This window comes from Physcomitrium patens, chromosome 17 (assembly GCF_059467195.1).
Source record: "Physcomitrium patens ecotype Gransden chromosome 17, ASM5946719v1, whole genome shotgun sequence".
Classification (NCBI taxonomy): Eukaryota; Viridiplantae; Streptophyta; class Bryopsida; order Funariales; family Funariaceae; genus Physcomitrium; species Physcomitrium patens.
This window is the reverse complement of record NC_143426.1, coordinates 2,321,056-2,345,256: the sequence shown is the minus strand read 5'-3', so window position 1 is coordinate 2,345,256 and position 24,201 is coordinate 2,321,056. Positions and strand designations below refer to the sequence as shown.

The 24,201-nt window shown below is 37.6% G+C and overlaps 1 protein-coding gene and 1 long non-coding RNA gene across 11 annotated transcripts; one reads left to right on the top strand and one right to left on the bottom strand.

Annotated features, from left to right (window-relative positions):
* Positions 1 to 1,038: 1,038 nt before the first annotated feature.
* On the bottom strand, positions 1,039 to 1,512 carry LOC112294392 (uncharacterized). The gene is made up of 2 exons (XR_002973341.3): positions 1,377 to 1,512; positions 1,039 to 1,202 (listed from the first exon to the last, which is right to left on the bottom strand). It is a non-coding gene; the product is annotated as an uncharacterized LOC112294392 (long non-coding RNA).
* A 3,175-nt stretch (positions 1,513 to 4,687) lies between these two features.
* Positions 4,688 to 24,201, top strand: LOC112294524 (uncharacterized). 10 transcript variants are annotated; one of them, XM_024545058.2, is made up of 44 exons: positions 4,688 to 4,830; positions 5,514 to 5,676; positions 6,611 to 6,663; positions 6,857 to 6,923; positions 7,164 to 7,243; positions 7,442 to 7,578; positions 8,402 to 8,470; positions 8,824 to 8,898; positions 9,227 to 9,383; positions 9,749 to 9,863; positions 10,228 to 10,273; positions 10,646 to 10,768; positions 11,020 to 11,091; positions 11,562 to 11,687; positions 11,978 to 12,181; positions 12,583 to 12,633; positions 12,929 to 13,011; positions 13,293 to 13,389; positions 13,728 to 13,823; positions 14,265 to 14,378; positions 14,540 to 14,626; positions 14,868 to 14,966; positions 15,194 to 15,298; positions 15,463 to 15,608; positions 15,972 to 16,168; positions 16,425 to 16,528; positions 16,699 to 16,784; positions 17,153 to 17,372; positions 17,680 to 17,943; positions 18,071 to 18,128; positions 18,549 to 18,766; positions 19,029 to 19,097; positions 19,387 to 19,591; positions 20,151 to 20,800; positions 20,999 to 21,172; positions 21,404 to 21,449; positions 21,630 to 21,713; positions 22,025 to 22,071; positions 22,260 to 22,337; positions 22,650 to 22,711; positions 22,869 to 22,969; positions 23,116 to 23,225; positions 23,416 to 23,484; positions 23,707 to 24,201. In XM_024545058.2, the coding sequence occupies exons 2-44, from the start codon at positions 5,546 to 5,548 to the stop codon at positions 23,788 to 23,790; spliced, it is 5,259 nt and encodes a 1,752-aa protein (XP_024400826.1). In that variant the 5' UTR covers positions 4,688 to 4,830; positions 5,514 to 5,545; the 3' UTR covers positions 23,791 to 24,201. The 10 variants fall into 10 exon arrangements, with proteins under 10 accessions (XP_024400826.1, XP_024400824.1, XP_090100177.1 ...); XM_024545056.3 differs by lacking the exon at positions 4,688 to 4,830 and having other exon boundaries at positions 4,874 to 5,676; positions 16,425 to 16,498; XM_090244051.1 differs by lacking the exon at positions 4,688 to 4,830 and having other exon boundaries at positions 4,876 to 5,676; positions 15,990 to 16,168; positions 16,425 to 16,498; positions 23,425 to 23,484.

The window sequence follows — 24,201 nt, the reverse complement described above, 5'->3', positions numbered from 1 at the left end:
CTTTTCCAAAATACCTCAAGTTTTGGTTTTGGCATCAGTTCAGAACTCCACTTGTCCACATCATGCTCAAAAGTAGGGTGCACAACCACCGTGGCTGTATAACATAAACTTTTTAGTGTGTGTAAATATATATATATATATATATTTATCAAACACAGTCATTATTATTCTCTTGGTTTGAATGAATCACTAGCCTCCAAAAGCAAACTAAAATAAATATAACACTGAAATAAATGCAAGCACAAGAATCTAATTTTAAATTTGTATATATACTTGTTACTGTGTGTATTTTTATTTATCGTTGGATAGATTAAAATGAAATTATGAAACATTTGACAATATCAATTGATGTAAAAGAAAACTTGATTGGCTTCTTGTATCCTCCTCTAATATGATTTCTTACTGAAAAATAAAACTTCACATTAGATAGCACTCTAGTAAGTATGTAATTCAATATTCATAAATCTCGAAAAAATATCACTAATTTAACATTTATATTAATTTGTGAAATACTTATAATAGTTGTGGTGTGTGATTTTGTTAAAATTCTGGATTACTATGATAATTGTCAAAGAATTTGAAATTAACATTTAAAAAAAAAAAAAAAAATCATTCATCTACTATTTAGTTTGAATTATATTTTACTTGGTTTGTAGAAGATTGCTAAGATTAATTACAAGCAATAGAATTATTAATGTATAAAGGGAACTTTATTGTGATAACATATGTAAGCTTAAGTTTCACAGTTTCATTATTTGGATTTTTTTTTTATTAAAAATATATGAACTTATTTAAGAAAATGACACCAATTTATGATTATGACAAGATTTATTTATTTGTATTTGTAATTACACAACGATTTCAGTAATAAATGTAATAATTATTTTTCTTCTCGACAGCCAACCTCCAAGGTTTAACACATTTTATATAATCGTGTGTATTTTACACACACAAAGGAATTTTCATTTTAATAATTGAAATATTGAAATGAATGAATCAACAAAATTTCAAAATTTCAAAAAAACTGGAATGAATCTGAATATTTCTAGATACTTATTATGCTTCTGATTTTTTATTTTGTTTATTCATTACTTCAAGTATAATGTAAGAGCATTTCTGTGTATTCTTGGTAATTTATTATTGAAATATAAAATTATTTGACGCAGAAAAGCATAAATTTTTGCCATCTAATCATGAAAACTCTGCATAAAAAACAAAAATAAAAACAAAGTATTGATCATTTGAAATTGATATAAAGTTTGTGTACATGTTAATAGAATGTCATGTTTAATGACATCAGGTTGTGTTTATTTATATATATATATATATATATATATACATACTGTGAGATATTTTTATTTTGCATTGTTTATTACCCAATGCCCAAAAGGATGAGCTATAATTATCATTCGCAAAAGTGATCACTTATCTCATATTCTAATTTTTCATATTCTAGTCATGCATAGTAAGTTAACAACCAAGCAATATTGATTTTTTGGGGTTTAAATGCTGTGGCTTCACATAAAATGTGTTATGCACACAATACTGCAAACATATTGTAGCCACCATTTAAGAAACCCCATTACAACCACATTATTATTTACTTTGTATTTCCTCCATACTTTTTAGACAGTTGAGTAAATCATATAATGCCCCACTTTGAATTTTTGTATGCTTATGTGGTAAGTTTGATTTTTTCTACACTGTTGTAATGAGAATCACCACCATATTTGAATTTCTTCATTGTATGGTAAAATTACACTTCAATTGAGAAAGAAACAATTTTGGGTAAACCTGTTGTCAACATCATTGGAAAACAAGATATTTTTTTAATGAAGTGGAACTTGAGTTTTCGTAAAAAAAAAAAAAAAAACAGTTGTGGAAGACACTTTGAAGGCAAAGGAGCAATCAAGTGCTTGATTTATTTAAATTTGTCCAGAATGCATACCATCCAATGTTATTTTAAGAATAAATGTGAATATAATTAATAGTTGCTTTATTCCTCAACCTATACAGATTCTGCACAACTGTTGAATTGATTTTTGTAAATTTGCAAGAAGTAAGCCAAATTATTTAGGACTATATCATGTACTCTATCATTCAAAGTACTCCATGTGATCCACCCTGTTTTGTTTAAAAAAAATAAATGTTGGGTTGCTTGTGGGTACATAAATGGTATGGAACAAGAAACATGGCAAAGATAATTAAATATGGTGAGGTTTGGGTTTCTTGCAGTCAAACATGAATGGTTGTGAAGAGAACCTTCAGAGATCATGAGATTTAAGGAAATGCTTAATTAAGGAAATTGGTAGAATATGCCACCCAAAGGATGCAACCAAACAGAATGTCTGGGTTCCATATACCATATGCATAATGGTCCATGTAAGAATGCACATTTCAAGGTCCTTTCTGTCAGACTCGTTTTAATAACAAATACAACATCTACAGACATATATAAACAGATATTACTGGGAAGATGGGAGAATAAAGAGATTTGTCTACCTTTTGAGCCCCACTGAGTGTGACATGTTAATAAACTACATTCACAGTCAAGCATCATGTGGGCACTCCACCTTTCAATATAAACTCATCCAATCACATTTCATTCTTACCATGATTTTAGAGATACATAATATAAATATTGGACTCTGAGTACGAGACCCTTCTTGGGTGTCTGCATATTATATTCATACACTGCTTTATGTTTGGGATATTTACACTCAAAATATAATATATTTCCTGACAGTGTGAGTACACACACAATCATCCTACCACATTCTTATTTTTGTTTTATTTTCATTACTGTGATGGTAATGTATGAATGACTTTGACTGTTAGTCATGATTGAAACCACTCTACCACCCATAATATGCATGCATATATACATATATAGATACACTCATAAATAAAACCATATATTCAAAAAATATATAAATACACAACCTTTTTTTTAATGCATAGAAGTATATATGTATTGCTGTGAATATTATCTACTCATGCATATTCTTTGATAAAATTTATATTTTTTAATCAAGAAAATGATTAATTTTAGAATAAATTTTATTGGCGAGTTCTTTGTGGGGCAAACAAACATTGGTTAATTTCTAGCAAAACTGACTCTTGACCAATTCTAAATGTCCAAAAATTCACCACTAAACCCACAGTGTTTGTAAGGGAAAGGTCTTTGTGCAAATAGTGTTCTACTGTTGGCCTGCATAGTCTGTTGCAAAACTTTGAATGCATACCATTCACATAATTACTAATATAAGCAACAGTGAAAGAATGATGGAGAATTCAGACAATATTTACCAAAATATTTATTAAATATGATATTTGGTTATATTTTTTCAGCATACTCTACTAGTTTAGAAAAACTACATTCATGCATTTCTTGGATATTATTTGTTATAATTTATTAAATTGAATTGTTTACCATCTTACTTCTGTGAAGAATTATGAGTAATTTTATAGGAAGAGACTAGAGTTTTCAAAATTCAATAAGAACTCGGATCATTGTATAGTTCTACCACACAAAAACTAACAGTGTGGATGAACGTCAGACGATTTATACAAACATCTATATTTTATTATTAATTTATTAATTTTGGGTTTTTAACACAGATATGAATTTTATTCATGGATTGGATTCAACGATGTTGAGTGCAGACACATAGTGAGTGAAAAGAATAGATTGTGTGTAAATAGGTGAACAGTGCGGATGTGGATGCACAAGACTCAAATTGAATGGAAAGATAGAAAAAAGATTCTAAATGCCAAGAAGTAATGAAGGAAATGTATTATATTACATAATCGTGGATTTCATAATCATGCCATATATATATATATATATATATATTTCTACAAATCTAAAATCTAGTACTAGAGACAAGTGCAGAATGGATGGACTTCATCCCCTGTGCCGAAGTGGGCCCCACTAATATGGGGGAGACAGTAGAGGGCGGGCGGGGAACCACCATTACCACCATTGCCAGGCACAGTGTTAGGAACAGTTGTAGAGAGAGAGAGAGAGCCAATGCAGACAGACTAGTCCGGTAAAGTGGAGACAGGTCAAACCCGAGCCCACACCTTCTGATGATGCACCCCCAGTCGGTATGCAGAAGAATTATAATAATAATAATATTAAATAATAAGAATCGAGTGCGGGGGCGGGGTGATCGCGTAGATGCAGACAAGTTCAGCAAATCACAAGTGCTGCTGCGGCAGGACTAAAGGGGATGGGGGTAAAGTGATTTTGAGTGGGGTTGAGTGAGTGAGTGGGGCTCCATGGCCAGGCTGGTGGCGATGCTCAGCCTGGCTGAAGGACTCACTGACTGACGGGTCTGTGCAATCCTGTCGGCACCGTTGCACGCGACGGGCCTAGCAGCAGCCGCAGTCGCAGCTTTTCTCGTGCCAAAATCGGCATTGCGAATTCCATAATTTACTAATTCAAACTGCGCCCCCCTAGGCAAGTCTTACCCCGCACGAAATGTCCCTCCCTGCTTTTTGTTTTGTTTTTTTTTTTTCGTTCTTTTCCATTTCCTTTCAATATGCAGTCAAATCTAAGGCTTATTTGGAACAGCCAGACCATGCTGCTAAAGCAACGGCTCTTCTGTGGATCCGCTTGAGCTTACCCCCGACCCCACCCTCCGTTGTTGTGTTTGCTCGGCGACGTGGCGCATCACCGTTTTTTGACTTGAGCAGGTCTATTCTTCCTCACGCTGAACAGCAATTACCGGTTGCTCCCAAAAGTTGCCAAGTGTGTGAGGCCCCACTCGTGCCAATTACATCAGGCATCTCACATCTAGGACGAGAGGTGCGTCAATCGGCAAGGTAAATGGCAAGCTCCCTGCCATGACTGAGCTGTTGGATGCCGTGAGAGGAGGTGTGAGTGTGGAGTTGTGGACTGGTGCAGATTGAAGCAGTCGGCTGAACTTGCTTGACTAGATCTCCATCCTCGTCGTTGTTCACGACTGTGAGATGTGACTTTGTCACTGTGTGAGTATGTCGGATTTTGGAAAGAGAGGCGCGATGATGATATGCGCAAATATTGGTGACGGAGATGGATGAGCTTGTATAAGGATTCAGGAAATGATGATAGCGAGGGCATTGCAATTTTGGTGTCGTTTGATAATATGGGAATGAGGTTGATAGTTGCAAATGAGGTTGATAGTTGCAAATGAGGTTGATAGTTGCAAATGAGGTGAAGGTGAAGTTACAAGAATGCTGGAGGATGTCTCATAGAAGTGAAGAGGCTACGATGAAGCAAAATCGTTTACACTCATAAATTGCTCTTGAGGGTTCGACGACAAGAGATCATTGAGGAGTCAGTTGGGACGTTGTTTGCCTCTCACCCCCCCCCCCTCCCCCCTCTCTCTCTCTCTCTCTCCCTCTCTCTCTCTCTCCCCCTCCCTCTCTTTGTCTCTGAATTCGTTGCTGTGATTAAGACACGCTGTGGGAGTGGTCCGCCTGCAATATGTGTGCGCTTCAACCTTCTTGTTGTGATGTTCATGAAGCGGGGAGACGGCTCGAGAATCTCAATGCGGTCATGAGTGGTGGACATGACCTAGGATCCTACCTCAACGAATTACGAGCTCAAGGGCAGTCACAATGCACGAATATATGGTTCAAGGGTGTCATTGCGTATCGGTGCCGCACTTGTCAATTGAATGATTCTAGGTATGGTTGTCCATCTCGTTTTTGGACCTCAACCCTCGTGAATTCATTAAGGTGTCTGTCGTCCGTGGGAACCCATAGAGAATGCTTATCGTACATCTGGACAAATTGGCGATTTCGCTAATCTTCGGGATCTGATTAGCTCGTAATGGATATCCTCCAGCGCACTATTTCAATTTCGGATATTATGTAAGGTTAGACAATGCGCACAACTTGGAAAACTATCAGGCGATCATTTGTTTGACTCCTATTTTGCTCTGTCTTCCTACGTGGCCATTGGTGAAATTTCTGGTGTCCTCCTAACCATTTAGTTGTATCGAAAGGTCCATACATCTCCTGTTCAATAATTCTCCTCGAAAATGAACCGAAACCTGCCATTACTTTTGCCAGTAACCATCAGTGTTGACCTTTTTTATTCGAATTTCGATTTCTGCCGATGTGGGTGGCATTTAGGTCCTTTCTTGCCCAGTTGCTCTTTTTTAAGAAATCAATGCGGTCGATTGCTCAAGTGCATGGGAGTTCAATAGCGTGGTAAAGTGAATTCAATCTGTGACCTTGTTGAGAGATTCATGGTCACTATTCCACATTTGTTCTGCGACTGGCAGCTGACATTGATTTCATAGACATCAGACCGACACTGCGTCGTGCGGTGTTTTTCGAGGAAAGGGATGTCCACTACACTCCTGATACCTTAGTTTGTGTGTCAATTAGGGCTAACGTGAGTATCGTTTTTAGCCTTTAGTTCAATGTCTGAGGATTCATCATTGCCTTCGGCCTCTTCTTGAACCTTTTACAATTATTACATATGATGATTAAAATTATAGCTGTGTATCAGCCATCAATGAATCTTAATGACACCACGTGATTTATGATTTCTCAGGCGCAACGACTGCTGATATAATGATAATGTTTTCTGTCTTGGTGTATTGGAATGTAGTGCGATATGTGTCGAGTGTTTCCAGAACGGCCGGCATCGGGATCACGACTATGGTACTCTACTCCATCATCCATCTTGCCATGTTGTGGACTATATGAGTTATCCGAGATCTTCTATTTCTGTCTATTACAATCCTGACTCACATGAGTTGAGTTAAATATAACTAAAATTATTTATTAGTTATTCATCTTCTCTTCATCTTCTCTTCTCTTCTTTCTTTCTTTGGTGATAACGGGATGTGTGCAGTTATGTACCACAGTGAATCTGGTGGATGCTGTGACTGCGGAGATCAGGCTGCATGGAAAGAATCAGGGTATGTTCAGATAGCATTGATGATCTTTAATAGTTTTGTGACTTAGGTTGAGGCAGTCCAGTGTATTACATCATTTGTTAGTAGTATTGATAGCTCCACAAATCTATTCTGGTAGTTGGCATTACTCTGACCGGCTGGATCCTGCTGCCAATCCTCTTCACGGAATTCAGCAGTTCAAAGAGCACAAGATGAATTGGAAAATTTGCAAGTTCCATATGTGTGCACCGTAAGCTATTGCAGGTTTTGTACGAACCATCAACGTGTGCGTGTGCTCGAGGCAAAAGTGAAAGAAGAGCTCTTGGATGCAACACATGATGTTGGTAGGTGTAGATTCATTCGCCGATTTCCATGCTGCTAATTTCGTCCTACATGTGACGAGACAGAAAATTTCAGAAATTGTTTGGTTGGTGTCATTCTTTCGATCTTATGGTGAACATGTTGGGTATGGACTGTGTAGGCCTGCTGGTCTAATGACCTTTCACAGTACTTTATATGATTTTGAGGCTATTTATTTGCAGTGCATTATGTGCTGAAGGAGCTACTAGCTTGGGTTTTGAAACTCAACGGCAAACAGCGTGATCTGCAAAGTCCATGTGCGAAAGGAACGTCCTTGGAGGTATCAATGGCCATGACTTACTTGGAGTGGTCACATCAGGTTAGTCTGTGTTGCTTATTCCGCACACTTTAATAACCAGTACACATACTCATTTTCTAATTTCAATAATGACTTGTCATCTGCCGGTAGCAATTTCAGTTTTACTGCTTACTGCATAGGCTTTATCCCCCGATGTTGTATTAGGCCAAAAAGTATCTAAGACATTTTTTTTCCGAAGATTTGTTTTGAAAATCATTACAACGACAGTCAATTTGAATAAATAAATTTCTTTGCGTTAATGACAGTGGCACGAATAATAAGAACTTGACTAAATTTAATTTAAGCAATTTGCAAGGCATACTAATTAGTCAAGGCCAGGGTGGATCAGTGATAACATGTTACTGAACAAAAAATTGCATACCTATATTTGTGTAATCCATGATTAAAAAATGCGAAATAAAAAGAATCATGCATTTTAAAACGTGAAAATATGTTTGTAAAACTGATTGGGTTTAAATAATAGTTTCAGTTATAAATGTAATATTCTCACATTGATTGACCCCTTAAAATATCAATCTGAGGGTAACTTGGAAGGTTATGGCTCTTACAGTAATTGAGAAACTAAGATAAACGATGTACTTCTGGGACTTTATACATCTAGGTAATGCAATTATATCCATTCCTCATGAAGGAAAAAAAAGGAGTTGCGTTGCTTACTGTATTTTTTAGAGAATTATTATTTGTAATAGCATCAAGAATTTCAAGGATGCATGTGAAATGTAGTTTTCAAAACTACACCAGATTATAAATTGTTTTAATAGAGGGGGATAAATGGTTTATTTCAGTTCCTAAGAACAACTGTGGTATCCTTGCTGCACGACAGGTCTGTACTGTAGATGCGTTGCGGGGCATAATTTGCAATGACATAATTGAGTATAAATTACCATATCAGGTATGTAAGTTTGTTTATCCTTTCGTTTTTTGTTCACTTTGGGAAGCGTGTATGCTTTCGTTGGTCCTTGAAAACAGCATTGTAAGTCATTCTACAGGAGAATATATATGGGTGATAACTTGTCATTATCAGAGCCCAAGGGCAGTTTTCAATTATTCTGCCGGTCCAGTACAGATTTGTTCTGAAAGGGAAATTAAGTATCATCTGGAATCGCATGAAATTTGGTCAGTAAGCAGGTGGTATTTGTTAGTGTGCTATCTGCAGTGCAGAGGATCTCGCATGTTCTGAGGGATGGTCGCAATTTTGACATCACTGATGTTAACTCTCATCTGAAGTTTGCCTACTGATTGCAGAACAATAATCTATCATCGCCACTGAACATCTTGTTGGACTGCTTAGGGTGGATGCCTGAGAAACTTATTGAAGCGGTACGGTTGCGTAAACTTGAGTACTGGCACCTTAGAACTTTTTATAAGAGCACAGAAGCATAACATAGTTTCATAGAATTGTCTCTTGTGTTCATACTTCAAATGCATCTGGTTTAGATATTAATTCCGCTGAAAGCTGCAATCAGCAGTTCTTTTGTTAAGAACCTCATTCGGTGGATTTGTCACTACTTGTTATGTTGGAGAGGCTTTGATCATTCTCCAGCAAAATCTGTTCTAAGATAATTGTAGTACTCGCGTCTGGTGGGACCCAAAAGCAACAGTTTCTCATTGTTGTTCTAATTCAGCTATGTTGTGTATCAATTTGCAGGAGACTACTTTGATTTTACAACTATTGTACCAAAATGAATTTAAGTACAATTTCTTAAATCATTTTAGAGGGAAATACGAGGAAATGGTTATTCTTGCTATCGAAAACCAAGCCTATATGAAGAATTACAAGCACCTTGATTCCAACTTAGACAGAGGTATGCGATTCACTCCTTTACTGTTACATGAGGCTGACGGGTATTGTGTTCTGCAAAGACCATGTATATACAGTTAGGGCCTCCCAAGAGTAATGCGGAGTTTACTTAAGTCCTCAACTGCCGTAGCTCGAAATCTGTATGGAATAGGCTAGGACTTACAGTCAAATGCGGTATTTATTTCTTGAATGTTTTTCTATTTTTCAGGTCTGTCATAAAATGCGAAACACACTAAGCCCTTGGTTGGGTCAGCTGATTCAATTGGATATGACATGCATCGATTTGATGTTGAATCTATCTGTTAGTGCACTTGTATTCCAACTTTTATATTGGGAAGTATTGACTGGTGCAAGTTGGATGTCTTGCAGTAATGGTGCAGTTATTTAATGATCCAAAAATAACCCCTAATCTTATTAACGATTATAATTTACTCGAGTTATTTATTGGAGTCTTCTCCAAAGTTATCAATTTTGCTGCCCAAAAGTACTTATTCCACTTAAATTTGTTTAATTTGATTTTCTTTTATATATATTTAACCGCACTGGACGTGAGAACTGTCAGTTGCAGCGCTAAGAAAACATGATTGCCTACCATTTTAAGGAAGGAATTTGATGTAGAAGAGGCATTTGCTTTGAAATTTGTTGAAACTATTATTTTCTTCATGAATTATGCACTTCAGAGATGTATTCAATGGAACTTGATGGAATTATAATCTTCACTGCATTGCAGATTTTTCTTTCAATTAAAGTTCTGACAGGAATTAAATATTGTTCCTTTTATGCAGTTTATTTTGAAAATAACTCTAATCTGTACTTTCTTTTTTTTGTTGCTTTGCAATTTAATCCAGTGACGAAGAAATTGTCAGTGTTAAGCATGATGCTATCAAATGCAAGGTGTGCACTATTATCCACTCAAAAGTGTAGCTTTTGAATGGTCAAATGTTGCTCTTGAATAGGTCCTTTAAAGAGCAAGCAGAACAGTGTTGTTAGCCAGATTCTATGTAACTATCTGACTAACAACACTAATTTGTTGATTTGTTGCTTCTAGCATTATTCAACGGAAAGGTATAGCAGTTTTCGGCTATTAAAAGAATCACAATTTTCTTATTTGGAGCGTTTCTTGTTGTGGGTTTAATTAGAAGTGGTGTAGACTGGAGTTTTGGAAACTGATCCTCGAGTCGTAGAATGTTTGAAAATATTCTGTAATTTATACACTGCATTGTTGAAGAATCTGATCTTTCTTTTTGTACTTGTCAATTTGATCAGGTCTACCTCCGACCACAGGGTGATTTGCGGTTGATCGTTTCACATGGAAATACTGCTATCCATTTGCTAAAAGATCAACCTCAACTTTTTCGAATTCTTCTTGACATGATAGCCAAGTTGCAGGTTTGCAAGTGGAAATAACATAAGTTGAAGCGGTTTATGCTGCTTATTTTTAAGTTACATAAGTGTCTTCTGTGAGACATTTACAAATAATATTAGTCTCATTTTCTAATGTTGGAACATCAGAAAAAGGAAACGATTCTTGAGCAACCTCCGCAGTTAAGTGTTTGTGGAGGATTCAGTAATTCGATGCTTTGTTAAAAGCCTTGCAGAATTTTGCGTTTGCTCACTAGAATATTGGTTCATGTTTGCAGTGGATGAATTCATATTGTTATGAGGGAGACGACGTGTTTGAAAATTCTTGGACTCTTGCTATCCAACTCGAGGTTAGCAACTTATGGAGTCTTCAAAACTACTTGTCTCTGTTGGATGTTTATGTTCCTTCTGCAATCTTTGAACTCTTTGTCCTGTAGCAGAAGATTTGTTTTTGAAAATAATGTGACAATTTCATTTGTGTCGGTTTTACTTACGCCACTGCATTATTGAAGTTCATACTGACTTCAATTACATCTACCTGGCGTTAATGTGTGTTTTTATATGTAAATGTGGTATGATAGATATGTCTAGACCCTGTTAGTTTAAGGTTCTGGTCTTGACACCTACCAGTCGCCTTGGTCGGAACAAGCGTGAGATTTTACAAATTAGCTGAGCTATGGTTTGTGTATAGTTTTATTTATTTATTTATTTATTTATAATATATTTTAGGCTTCTCTAAACTGTAGGTGTGCATGTCCTAAATCTTTTGATCATATGATACTATCTCAAGCCGAATCTTGGGATTTCATTCCTATTGCAGATGAACAGTATGGCAATTATTTTTCAGCTCATCTCACGCTGCTATCAAGATCCCTCAACCTCTAAAAATACTCTTGTGACAGCAGCTCAATATACACTAAACGCCCTGAAGCAGTATCTGAATCAGGTACGTCGCTTGCACGGGTGCGTCTTTGAAGACTTCATTGTTTGTCTAATCTCATTCTGTGTTTTTGTCAGTGTGGATAGGAATAATACACATTAGCTTTACAAGGGTTGTCCCAGTTACCTTCTTAACGTATCTATACTACGTGAGCGTTTAGTGATAACCATGTTCGAGCCCTGTCATGGTTTTGTAGGATACTTATTGTTGTGGTGGCAAAGTGGAACGTAACTTTACCTTCCGCTACGCTTGTGTTGGAATACAATATTAAAATGGCATGTGTGAATTGTCTGCAGGATAAGAGCATTTTCGAAGAGCAATTTTACACTTGGCCACCCAGTTATAATGATACGGTTTCAATTCATATACCGCTCCACAGGACGTTAAGTGCAATTCTTCAGAAAATTGTGCTCTTACCTTGGAGTGATCATGATAGGGGCTTTCTTTCTGTGCTCTTGCCTCTTGATTGTTATGAAAGAGACAAACTCACGAAGGATGAGGTAACGCTATTATTTCCTCTTATTTTTTGAGCCTGGAAGTTTTCATATCTTTTCGTCTTTAGCTAAGCTAATTGCGTTGAGAGTTTTCTTTGTTGTTATTGCAAAGCATTGACTGTTACTTGCTTCGTCCTATATAAGACTTTTATCCCCGTGCGTGGATGTATCATAAACACACGTCTACACATGGAATCTGATGAGTTGGTCTCATAAATAATTCGAAGGCCTCTGTGCTAGCTTTCCTGCCCCATTATGTACAAAACACGGATTGGTGGTTCCATATATCGATTAATCAGATTGTCTATATGCAGCCCTAAGATGTTTGTTTGTATGTAAGGTAGGGTGTGAACTCATAACATTGTTGCAACTTCGGCAACAAGCCTTTTCTAATGTCCATTCTGCAGGTGCTGCGCCTCATGGAGCATCCTCTACGCATATTAGTTTGGATGGCACAGGTTTGGTGGCTACATTTTAGCCTATTGTTTCTTGTTTGTCGTCAGTGATGGACAGCATTGATAGGCACAAATCATACTTCTATACATCTGCTATGTGTAAATTTCTGCAAATTTTTTTATATTTCGATACTGATCCTGAAGTTAAAGGTGTTTCACAATTGAATGTTGATCGTTGTTCTGTGACAACTTCGGGATTTGAAAGTCGATAAAATTTCCTTTTCTGTAAGTTTATTCAGTACTCGAATGTTGTATGTCTCTTAACAGTTTTTAACCTTAACGGAACATATGTATGTAGATTCGTGCGGACAAGTGGCGAAAAACGTCGGAGGAGTTTTCCCGACTTGAGCTTATTTATAGGGGGAGTTTTTGGCATGATCAGTAAGAGGATTTTATTTTATTTTTATAAATGTTCAAATCTGCTTCTTCTTCTTCTTCTTCTTCTTCTCATTATAATTATTACTGAACTTTTTGGACTTCTGGTAAAAATGCTACCGCACGATAATCTTAGGTGCATCGAACATTAACGTCTCTAATACGGGTCAGTCTGTCTGTTGTCATGCTGATTACTGCACTTAAACTGGTGTTCAGTAGCTAAAACTGATTATTTTGTAATACAAATTCACATCTTCTCTAACTGAAGCAATGAATTCGTGCTTCAGGTCAATGGACATGGACGTATTACTTTTACAATTTTGCACTGTTGCTCTCGACAACATGGAAGAGACAATCTTCATAAAGATAGCTGAGCAGTTCAATGTACTGAATGGAATACCCATCTTGTCGCTGAGTTCTGGGCTGACCATGCAGAAGACTATTCATACACTGTCATGTCGTAGAGTAGAGCAACAACTTTGCCAGAAATGCTTCTAGGATATTAATTTTTTTTTTTACTGACGGAAAAAACATCTACAAGAAAGTTCCTGATTGTGGCTTTTCCTCTAATGCGGTGGTAAACCTCATTAATATTGAAAGGATTATCTCTGATTAGTAGACCTTGGAGCAGCTACTATTGATTTAGTCGCATGTGTAATTTGAAGACTGGTTAGAAATTCTCCAAATTGATTTATTTTGGCACGTTTGTCTAAATGAAACAGTTCAAGGAAATGGCCACAACGCGTTTGACTCCCACAGGGGACCGTCGACCGGCAGACTATTCTCTCTTGCAGGATTTCATGCGATTAATTTTGCTGGTATTTTTTCTACAATTGTGAATATCTGTAGCCAGCAATTGTTCTTTTGTTCTTGCCTCTTCTCAGATTTTTTTTTTTGTTTTCTTGGAACTTATTTTCGCCTATATTGAACTCTTGTACGTCATTTAAAGTCTTTAACACTGAAATTTCTGGTTGATTAATTATTGCTTTTGTGTTAGTTGAGTTTGTATGATTGTCGTCTCTCTTTCTTTATTTTCACAAGAATTTTCCCTTTATTCATTCCTAAATTGCTCAGGTATTATTGCACAGGTATAATTTTAGTCAACCACTCGCTCTTTTAGGCGTTTTGGTTAAGTTCAAGCAATGCTGCCATTTTATTAAGTCCGTATATACTAAATTATCGTCACAGTAGTGTGCCTTGCTGCTTCGTTTGTGGAAAATGCATTAAACCATCCTCGTTATTGCTCTTTGAATCTGTAGATTGTGCGTGAGCGCCGCAACTTGGGGAAGACACACTCAGACATTGTGCAAGATAAATGTCTGCAGTATGATGTTATACAATGGCTGTGTGTTCGTGACCAAACTTACTCTCAGGTAGGTCATCTATGAGTTTCATACATTTAAAAAGATCTTGTAATATTTGTCGGGCTGAATTTTGGATGATTGTAAAATTTACCATGGTATACTATTAATTTTATCTTTTCTTCAAACTGTTATTTTGTACAACTGCTACGATTTCCAATACGTGGTTTCAGATTTGTCGTGCTCTGAGCGCGATCCCCGTGGACCATCGCAGACTGACAACTGTGTTGGAAAGAGTAGCTATCTATCATGAGCCTAAGGTATATTTCTATTCGCTTGATATTTACTGTATGCAAATAAGTGGATATGGACAATAAATAAATACTTGATTCTGTGCTAGTGTTCAACATATTTGAGATTTTCTATGTCTTCGCAACAATTTAGGTAGGATTGATAACAATCTACTTTATGACATAGAGCATGTTCAACATCAGAATGTACATTCTACACAGGGATACTTCTGCACAAAAAGGTGTCTTACAAAAACCTTCGGGATGACAGGTTGCTGATCGAGGGTATTATCAACTGAAATCCGAATATTGGCATGAGTTTGATCCTTTGTTTGCTCACTACTATCACAGCGAGTTGGAGGATGCCGAGGTGGATGGCTTTTCCTTCTGATGATTATTACAGTCAGAAAAGCAATCATGGAAGAATTGTAGGATTTGACCATTTTTCTAGTTCTCGCTATCAGCAGAGAGTTGAGCATCAGCGTGAAGGGCGTCTTTGCGATGTGATTTTAAGGTTTAATGATAAAATTTATGTAAAAACGCAGTTTTAGTGCGAAAAGAAAGCACTGACATCACGCGAGTTCTTGTAACTTTCAGGATCGAGCGGTGAAAGTTGGGAAGCTTGAGCATTACTGGCGGATTAAAGCACCACCAGTTGCTGAAGCACCATTTGACCGCCTTTCTAGTCTCCTCCACACAAAGGTATCAGATGTTTTAAATATCTTCCTCAAATTTTAATATTTTGAACTACTTGCATGTTTGCAGTGTCTTGATTCCATGACTTTGGTTTGGATGAATTCGCATAGCATGCGGCATTCACGATGTTCGTCTTATTGACAATCGATTGAGTGGGGATTATATGTCAGGCCTGTCATCTGTTTCTGCTGAATGTATTAGACGAGGTGAGATCTTTAGTTCAACGGGACATCACAGCGACGGCTGGTGAATCTTTGGGTGTAACTTCGTTGCAAATGATGTCAGTTTTAGTGTCCGATTCACGGGGCAACATGAGGTTAGTGATAGTGATTTATTTCACATGATTCGTCTGCTCTTATTGCTACATTGTTATTACCGTTATGGGAAGAGTAGGCTGATGTAATAGCATAAACCTGTGCATGAGGTAGAATTTTCAGAGATACTTCTAGCCTTACCTTCACTCGCTCAAGGACATTCCGCTTTCAAATAGGTAGCACAAAGAGCTATATTATTGAAGGATTGTATCCAATTTTGAGATTCCATTGTAAATCCACGCACGTAAATGGAGGTCTTGAACACAAGCAGGGCCGCTCTTGTAGCAAAGTCATATCTTTCAAGGCCTTGCAGGTAGTATTGAAGAAGGTGCCAACATAACACCTTAATAATTTGATTCAGATAGATGTGACTCGGGTTGCAGGAATGATGCTTCAAAGGTTCAATCACCAGAGGGAATACAGGAGGATTTTCCTTCACAGGACATTGCTACAAACGTTCATGTTCAGATTCGAAAGGATTGTGGTAATCGAGCTCCAGATGGAATGCCTTTGAGCATCCATGAGATGTTACAGGATTTAATCCAAGCTAATCATTGCTCACGTACGTAATTCCTAAGTCAAGTACTGGAACAGTAACTATTTTTCTAATTTACTCATTTGTCTTGCAACCATAACTTGTATGATGTCAAGTTTATTTAATCAGATGCGTTTAATTAATTAATTAATTATAATATTTTTAATATATTTTAATATTTTAATTTAAATTTGTATTCTTTGTTAGTTGGATGTTCAGCTGTTTTCACCCTCAGTTGCCTCGATATATTCAACCCTGATCATGACTTCGTGGCATGTGGCAGGCTTGGTGGACTCTGTCAATCATGTTCTTGAACTCCTTTGTCTTTCGACCGGTGAAAAGACACTTGCTGCAGAGGTAATTCGCTCGCAAAACCTGACGAATTTTGTGAGTTACTTTGCACTATAACCTCTGGTTGAACTTTTTCTCGATACATCTAAATACATTTTGATCCATAGCATTTGTTTTGCTGAGTAACTACTTCTGAATGTTCGTTCGGTGAGTACCTGGAGGCTAAAGGTTGTGGTTGAAGTTGTGAATGGTTCTGTCCCCTGCAGATCGACTCCCAAGGCGCAGAGGATATGCAGCGAAAACTACGGAAAGGACAGCGTCAAAAACAAATTTTGGAGGAGTTTGCTGCGAAGTGAGTACTTAGTCTGGAAATTCAACTTTATCTGTTATACTCCATTTCATTTCTGATATGTTCATCGGTGAATAGTTTGGGTCATAACAAGTTGAATAGTCTTTAAGCATCAAAGTAAGTGTGCAGCTTAAATTGCTAATGGACAAATTACAACCATGAAAGTAACCAATTTCTTTGAAAGGTTAATTATATCACTACATTTTTTTATTTTATTTTATTTTATTTTATTTTTGGCGTGTCATTTTTTCGGTGGCAATCAAACTCATCTGATTAATCATAGCAGTCTGAACAGCCATTTTAGTATCTGTCTACCGTCTGGGGTTGCCTTACTTCCCGCTCATGTGGCTAATGACGGATACCTCATGCAGGCGGAAGGCTTTCATGGAACTTCACGATAACAGCGGTGACGATGATGGGTCTGAAGATGAAGCCGAGCTGGAATTCTCCAACACAGCTGGGAAATCCTCCGCTTGTGAAATCAACGGTATTTCTACCTTTGAAACAATCACAGAAACTGATTCTAATGTTGCCTACATGGCAATGGACGCGTCTTTTGAGACCAGTGAATGTGTGCTTTGCAAAAGGAAGGTATGTGATGCTCACCATGTGGCCTTAAGTTTCATCAAAATTTGTTCATAAAGCGTCTATTGAGAATTCTGGATATGATTATTACTTTTTAGACCTAAGGATTTCGGTTCTTTTCTACGTACAGATCTTCGTTAATTGTAAGCACAATGAGAAACTAACATGCGGGGTTAACTAACACAGAAACTTAACACATAGTCAAAACTCAAGAGGTAACAATGTTCGGTTACTCTAAACGAAAGTCATAAAAAATTAAATTTGACAGAGAATTTGTGAACAGTTTGACAGAAAATTTTGAATGGTATTTCAGAAAGATGACCAGAATTCTTCAACGTGCTGGATTGCTTTAGTTCAGCATTATAATTTCCCATGCCAGATGTTGGAAAGAGGGCTGACCGTTGTGAAAGACAGCGAAACTAGTCCTGTTCCTACTTCCCATCAATTACACGGAGTTAAATTAAGTGATGTAGGCCAGGATCAGCTGGTTACTATAGGGTGTCTTGATGGCATTACAAATGAAGCTACCACAATCGATTTTTCTACTTATGAGCATGTTCAATGCTGCGGACACAAGGTACTGATGACCTCCTCCTCATTTCACACTTTTCATTCAAATCTTTTTGTAACCAGGGTACTGGATAGGTAATACCTTTGGTTATACCATACTATTAAGTCATTTAAAGCTTCCTTTCACAAACCAGATGCATTTTGATTGCTTCCAAGGCCACATGAAGACTCTTCGCTTAAATCATCATCAAGGTGTGTTATCTGAGATGCTCTATTAAGTACCCTTGTCGAACTCATAAACAACACAAGATAGAACTGAAGCTTGTTTTTAGCTCATATTGGAATAACAATAAGTGCATGCGTTCTTACGTGTCTATTCACAAATGAACCCTTGCACTTTGTGTCACCACGCAATGAGTTTTTGTTTGTGGTGGAATCAAAATGTTTGATCATAGTTATTAGCCTTCGTTCTTGGTCTCTAATGGGCAATTGCTCAGAATCAGTGCTGTGTCTGTAAACTCATCATATATGCAGGCATTACTACTCAACTCTTGATGCGAACAGCCGATTAAATATTCTGTGGTGCATGTAATAAGCCTTTTAGCACAGAATGTTTTGTCTAGGGTGCATACGATCCGTACACATTGATGTGTCAATGACTTGTAATCTCAGGAAATGGTGTTGTAGACCCTTTAATGGGAGAATTCTCCTGTCCTACATGCCGGCGCTTAGCAAATGTACTTCTACCAGATGTGGATGCATCCCTTTCAACCAGAAAACTTGAAATGCACGAGGACGGAAAAAGTGCTGATGATACAGAAAAGTATTGGAGCTGGTTCTGGGAATCCAACGAGAATCTAAAACTCGCTGTTGAGAATTTCTGTTGTCCGGTATGCTGATAAAATTCGTTTTTTTATTGTTTGTGCATAGACAGCTTAATTAATATGTACTTTTGGCATTTTCATTATCTTCATCCTCGATCACTAAATAATTGCATCTGCAAACTTAACAAGAGGAGTTGTAGGTGTTGAATTTGTATTGGGTTAAGATGTTCTTAGGAATGAATCGAATAGTTCGCAAGCCCCACTGTTTGGGCAATTCTGATGGAACTCTATAGGTATTTATTGAGATTGTGTTGGCCTTGGGATTTAGGTGTTGAGAATACAAAAGAACTCTCCATACTCAAACTCCAATTCGCCAAGTAGGTTCAAACTATCTCAGGTAAGCTCGAAGAGTTCTTTTTTGTTTGAAATGTTTTAGTGCAAATTCTATTGTTGTAAAAAGATTGCGCCATTCAGATGCCAGATCTGCCTTAGCGATTGTTAGTCATTTAGATTTTGAGGCACATTCAAGGCTCTTTTTTTTCGTGGTCTTTTAGAGCTTCGAGCTGATTAATGGGGCTTTTTTAAGAATTGGTAATTTAAACCTTGAGAATTGATTATTGAACTTCATTACCTGTTGGACTTCTCTAATTTAATGCCATAAACTTGGAAACTTTTGTTGCATGAAGGCTCTATGGGAAAGGTTCGCTCTAAATGTTGTTCATTGCGAAGTGGGAACTCGAGATGGTAATTTGAATGGCCAAACAGCGTCATCGTCTTCAGCACCAATCAAGCTTCCCTGTGTATTTACTTGGGGAGGAGATCCTGCTCATTGGATAGCTCTGCGTGATTTGGGAAGACTAGCCATACTCTCCAACACCTTGCCTGGTGCAGGTAAGAAGTTTACAAACGGAGCTTTGTGCTGCCGATTTAGCGTTTGAATACCATGGAACTGCATTAGCGACTATGTTGCACCTCAGTGTTTCGATTCTTTTGTTTTGATAATTTGTGCATTGTTTTTTATTTCAACATATCATTTTGTAAGTTTGCTCGTTTTGGTGAATCTCTAAAATGTTAACTCGTTTAGTGTGTGATTCTGACAAGAGATCAATTTTTCTTTTTTGATTCATTCGGCTTCTGCACTGAAATAACATATTAGAGGAGTAGTAAGATTCGCCGGATGTAACATTTTTAGTCCTAAGTTGTATGTAGATGCTAATCTTTCCGAAGCATTTTACTGGGTTAGATAATTTCTTCCCAAGTATTGTACAATCTGTGACTTTTCATTCTCCACTCTGTCTTTCATTAGTGGAACTTCACTGGATCGCTCTTAGGTTCTATATTCGATGTCGCATACTGTCGCACTTTTTACCAGTGTTTCAAGTTCTGTCCAACCGTTATCCACGACCGAACATGGTATATGTGGGAAACTGACCATGATCTGTTTTGCCAGTGGTAGAGCGAGGTCTTGTGTTGCGGAAGCTAAGGGAAAGCCTTGGATTACCTGCCCGTAGAGCGTCGTTGCCCGAGTCAGATACATGCACAGAGTCTTCACTCGTTTGGAGGAATGACCTTGAGAAAATTCTCCAAGAAATATTTCCCCGGAATTCACTCGATTTCGAAGAACCGTCTTATCCTCTACTACTGGAGGATCTGTCATCCGATGTTCAAGACTGCCGGGATGTGGGTATCATTTCAAAGGAAAATTCAGGGTCTTCTCTTACTTCACGTCTTGTATCTAAGCAAGAAACGGAATCGAAAGCATGTAGAAATATACCTCCAATTCGCAGTGCGCTCCATGAGGGGAACGAAGACAGCAACTTTGTCGATCATAAAACTGGTTGTATGCATCATAGTGGGTTAAGTGCTCCGGATCCTCTTTCCCTTGATCTTCAACAAAAGCATGAGATTAGATTTGAGGATGCAAAACTTGAGAGTAGACTCAGAGAAGAAACCATGAACAGTTCTGGCCAGCTATGTTATTCAGAGCAGGACCAAGGCAACGGCCTAGCTCAGGAGAAGCAAAGCACATGGATACCTGATGTCCTGAAATATGGTGTTCTCACAGCCGATCCCTTCAAACTCCTTACCATAATGTTGATTGTGAGCAACCTCCTTACCAACACTTTTTGTCTGTTTAGAATTATTTCGTACATTTTATTTTAACTGAAATTCTTGTGGAAACTGACGTTTTGTTTTATGAAACTATTACATTAATTATTTCCTGAGTCACTTGTTCGAAACATGTTTAAATGCTCATCTTGATAACGTCTAATCGAATCTTAAATCTGTGATATTCAGATCTTTAATGGACAGCTTGGTAGGAGTGCCTTGCTTTCCATGGTGAAGTTTGCATACACTGTTGCGATTCTGCAGACACAAATGGCAGTCACTGAGCTAGATGCTGAAGGTCCTGAGATGGAGAGCCTTGTACAAAGGGCTTGTCTCCCATTTTTGCGGAGAGCTGCCATACTGGTATTCTATCTCACCCCTTCCTATGTGGCGCTTTTGTCCAGAATGAAGTGCTCGGTCTAAAATCATCGGGAGCAGAAGTTGCTCGTGTGAATATTTTAGTTCAAACTGGTCGCGAAATTTGATTTTGCTGGTATTAGTTTTTGCATCATGATCGCAACATACACACATGTTATCACGCGAAATACATCCAGATCTGAGGACGGCTTCTGATAAGTTGTGTTTAACTACAAGGTACAAGTAATCGTGCGAGAGGATCTTAAAGGACATGGATTATCCGGTATGCACCATTGCTGACTTTCAAAATATGCTACAATGGGGTAGTCAGTTATTGTGGTCTGATGCGTGCTCATCATCCGAATTGAAAGCTTCTCATTCTGATTGTAATTTGAAGGTGTATTTTTGTTATGGCGTGGTTAACAGAGGCGAATCTAAATTACGAAGTTTTTACGTTTTTCAGGGACAAAAGTCATGGATTTTCGCAGTTTGCAATTGGCCTTGCAACTTCCAGACTGCTCTGAAATTTTGCAACCTCACGGGAATGGTAACTAGCAGTACCACCAGCTTTTATTTATTTGTTTATATGTTTTTCCTTTACTTTTACTTTAAAAAAATTATATATGAGATGCGAACACATGGAACTGATGTTGATTCCAACCAGCTATTCTCGCGTATTCTGATTCCTTTTGTGATATTTACGGTTAACTATTTTCCACTTCTCTCCGTTTAAGAATATCAGTAGAAGTTGATTACAGTTGAGACCATGGGTACTTATGTACATTTATTGATGATTGTTTTACTAGCTATTGGTAAACCTGTTGGGTGATCAAAACATTATTGTGAAAAAAAATACAGGATCATGGAACACGTTGGCGACTTATTTGCCTTTCCTCCATAATCGTGTAAGTTGGAATTTGTATTACATCTGTGGAAGTTGCATCTACCTGACGTGAAGTCTTTCTTAAGGAGGAATGTGACCAATTATTCTCTTCAAAATTAATATAGACGAAAGGTGTAGAATACTACCTCAAAATGGTCATCAGTTCTCTGAAATATAGTTTAGTGGTTTGGATCTTTCTGTTTCCTACAGGTTTCTAAAACGTTCACCTTTAAGCTGCGAAAAGTTCCTCTTCAGGCACTGCTTCACAAACTGCCCAGCGTATTTCAGGTACTTGATTGAACTAAAACATCAAGCATTGTGAGGGTACTCCAATTTATGCTATATGCCAACAAAGATTTAACCACAGTCTTCAAGATTTTGTTTGTTTTTTCGATTTACGTACAGAGAAGGTTTGAGAATATACGCCTAGCTTTCAATCTGCTGCATGTGATATTTTGGAAGTCCTGAAGACAATTGATGCATGTTAGAAAATAGCTAATGACGAATGTGAAGTGTTTGAATGTAGTTGGATTACAGCAGGTGTGTTGAAACCAATTATCTTTGTACTGAGGCTACAGTTGTCGCTATCAATTTGTTCAGGAGTTACTACTGGTGAACATTCACAACAAGAGAATATGCGACCATTGTGGGGAAATGCCTGCGTGAGTCTTTTCGCAAACTTTTCTTCTGTTAGTACTGTGTACTCCAGAGCACGTTTTCGAAACGTCTTCGGTCGATTGCGATTATGTATCTTTTTAGATTGGATGCACCTCTTCGCCTCCAATCCACCAGCCAAACAATCGCGTGTTGTCTATGCAGGGATCCTGCAATATGCCTTATTTGTGGAATGCTATTATGTTGTGGGACTGAGTGCTGCAGAGAAAATGGAATGGGAGAATGTTCTGCACATGCAGCTAAAGGTGTTTCCTTACGGACCTCTTGAGATCATGGTTCATTAGACAAATTAACTTTTAATATTTGTGAATGGCGTCAGAATTATTATGGTCAAATTATTTTTCTAGATGACCTGCTAACATTAATACCTCGTTTCGAGTTCATGATATAGAATCAGCTGGTGTCGGAATATTTCTGTTGCTTCGTTCCACTCAACTTCTACTGCTTCGCAACAATCGATCCTGCATGGGACTCTCGCTGTACTTGGACATCCATGGCGAGGTTAGAAACCGAGCTCTGTGTTCTTGTCTTTTTTATTTCTTTGTTGATTAAAATAAACTTAGAATAAAGTTATCAATTCTTTCTTCGTTGTCTTCTACTTTGACCGTCATTTTTCAGTCTTGTCAGTTTATATTTTACCCGAATGTCTACTTTTCTGGTACTGAAATGTGCTGATGGTGGTGTGTTCAAGCCTGCGCAGGAAGACCTTTACTTAAGGAGAAGCCAATTACTGTTCCTCAGCGATCTACGGTTGAATGAGGTAACCGTTCAATGGGTGCATCCTGAGCAGAATTTAGAGTCGTGGCACTCTCAACTTCTTTTATAATTGTGCTTGAAAGACGCGTGGCACTTCGTCTCGAAGACACATAAACCTCCCTATATTTTACCATCGTTTGTAAATACTGCAGGATTTTCTCTCTACTTCTTTACTTGTGCAAATTTAAGTTACCCCTACACCATTTTAAAGACCTATCATTTGCAGGTGCAACGACTTTGGATGACAGCAGCTTTCGACTACGACTCGTACATACTTCGCAACTCTCAATCAAGACCTAAAGTCTATTGAGCTCCATCTGTTCTTATTACTTATCGATTCCATACATGTTATCTACACTAGAGAATGTCAGGTTTTGATACCATGAGTCCATAAATTTGGCGAGAACTAATACACAGAGATGTCCCCGTTAGCGGATTTTACGGCACTGTTTCCTGTTCGCCTTGTAAGAGGCAACTGTTTTTCCAACAGAAAGTCTCGTCGAATAGGTGGTTACATTCTTTTAGCACATATCAGAATTTGTAATCAAAGTTTCTCAAGCCTCAGTAATCAGGACTTGCTACTAAGGCGTAGGCAAGTGTGAGCAGAGTCAACCCTTGTGGTGAGGACGGTTTCGTAATTGGCTTAACAATTTTGAACCTCGAACCAATCTCTGTCCTGATTACTTCTTTTTACATTTTTAATGTAATTTTTTTGGGTTCA

Bases quoted from the DNA above. Each gene is read 5' to 3' on its own strand.
- LOC112294524 (XM_024545053.3), top strand. From the start codon at position 5,474: ATGTGTGCGCTTCAACCTTCTTGTTGTGATGTTCATGAAGCGGGGAGA. The intron at 9,384-9,748 runs GTATGCGATTCA...GATGTCTTGCAG, and splicing joins TGATTCCAACTTAGACAGAG to TAATGGTGCAGTTATTTAAT. The intron at 20,801-20,998 runs GTGAGCAACCTC...TGTGATATTCAG, and splicing joins TCCTTACCATAATGTTGATT to ATCTTTAATGGACAGCTTGG.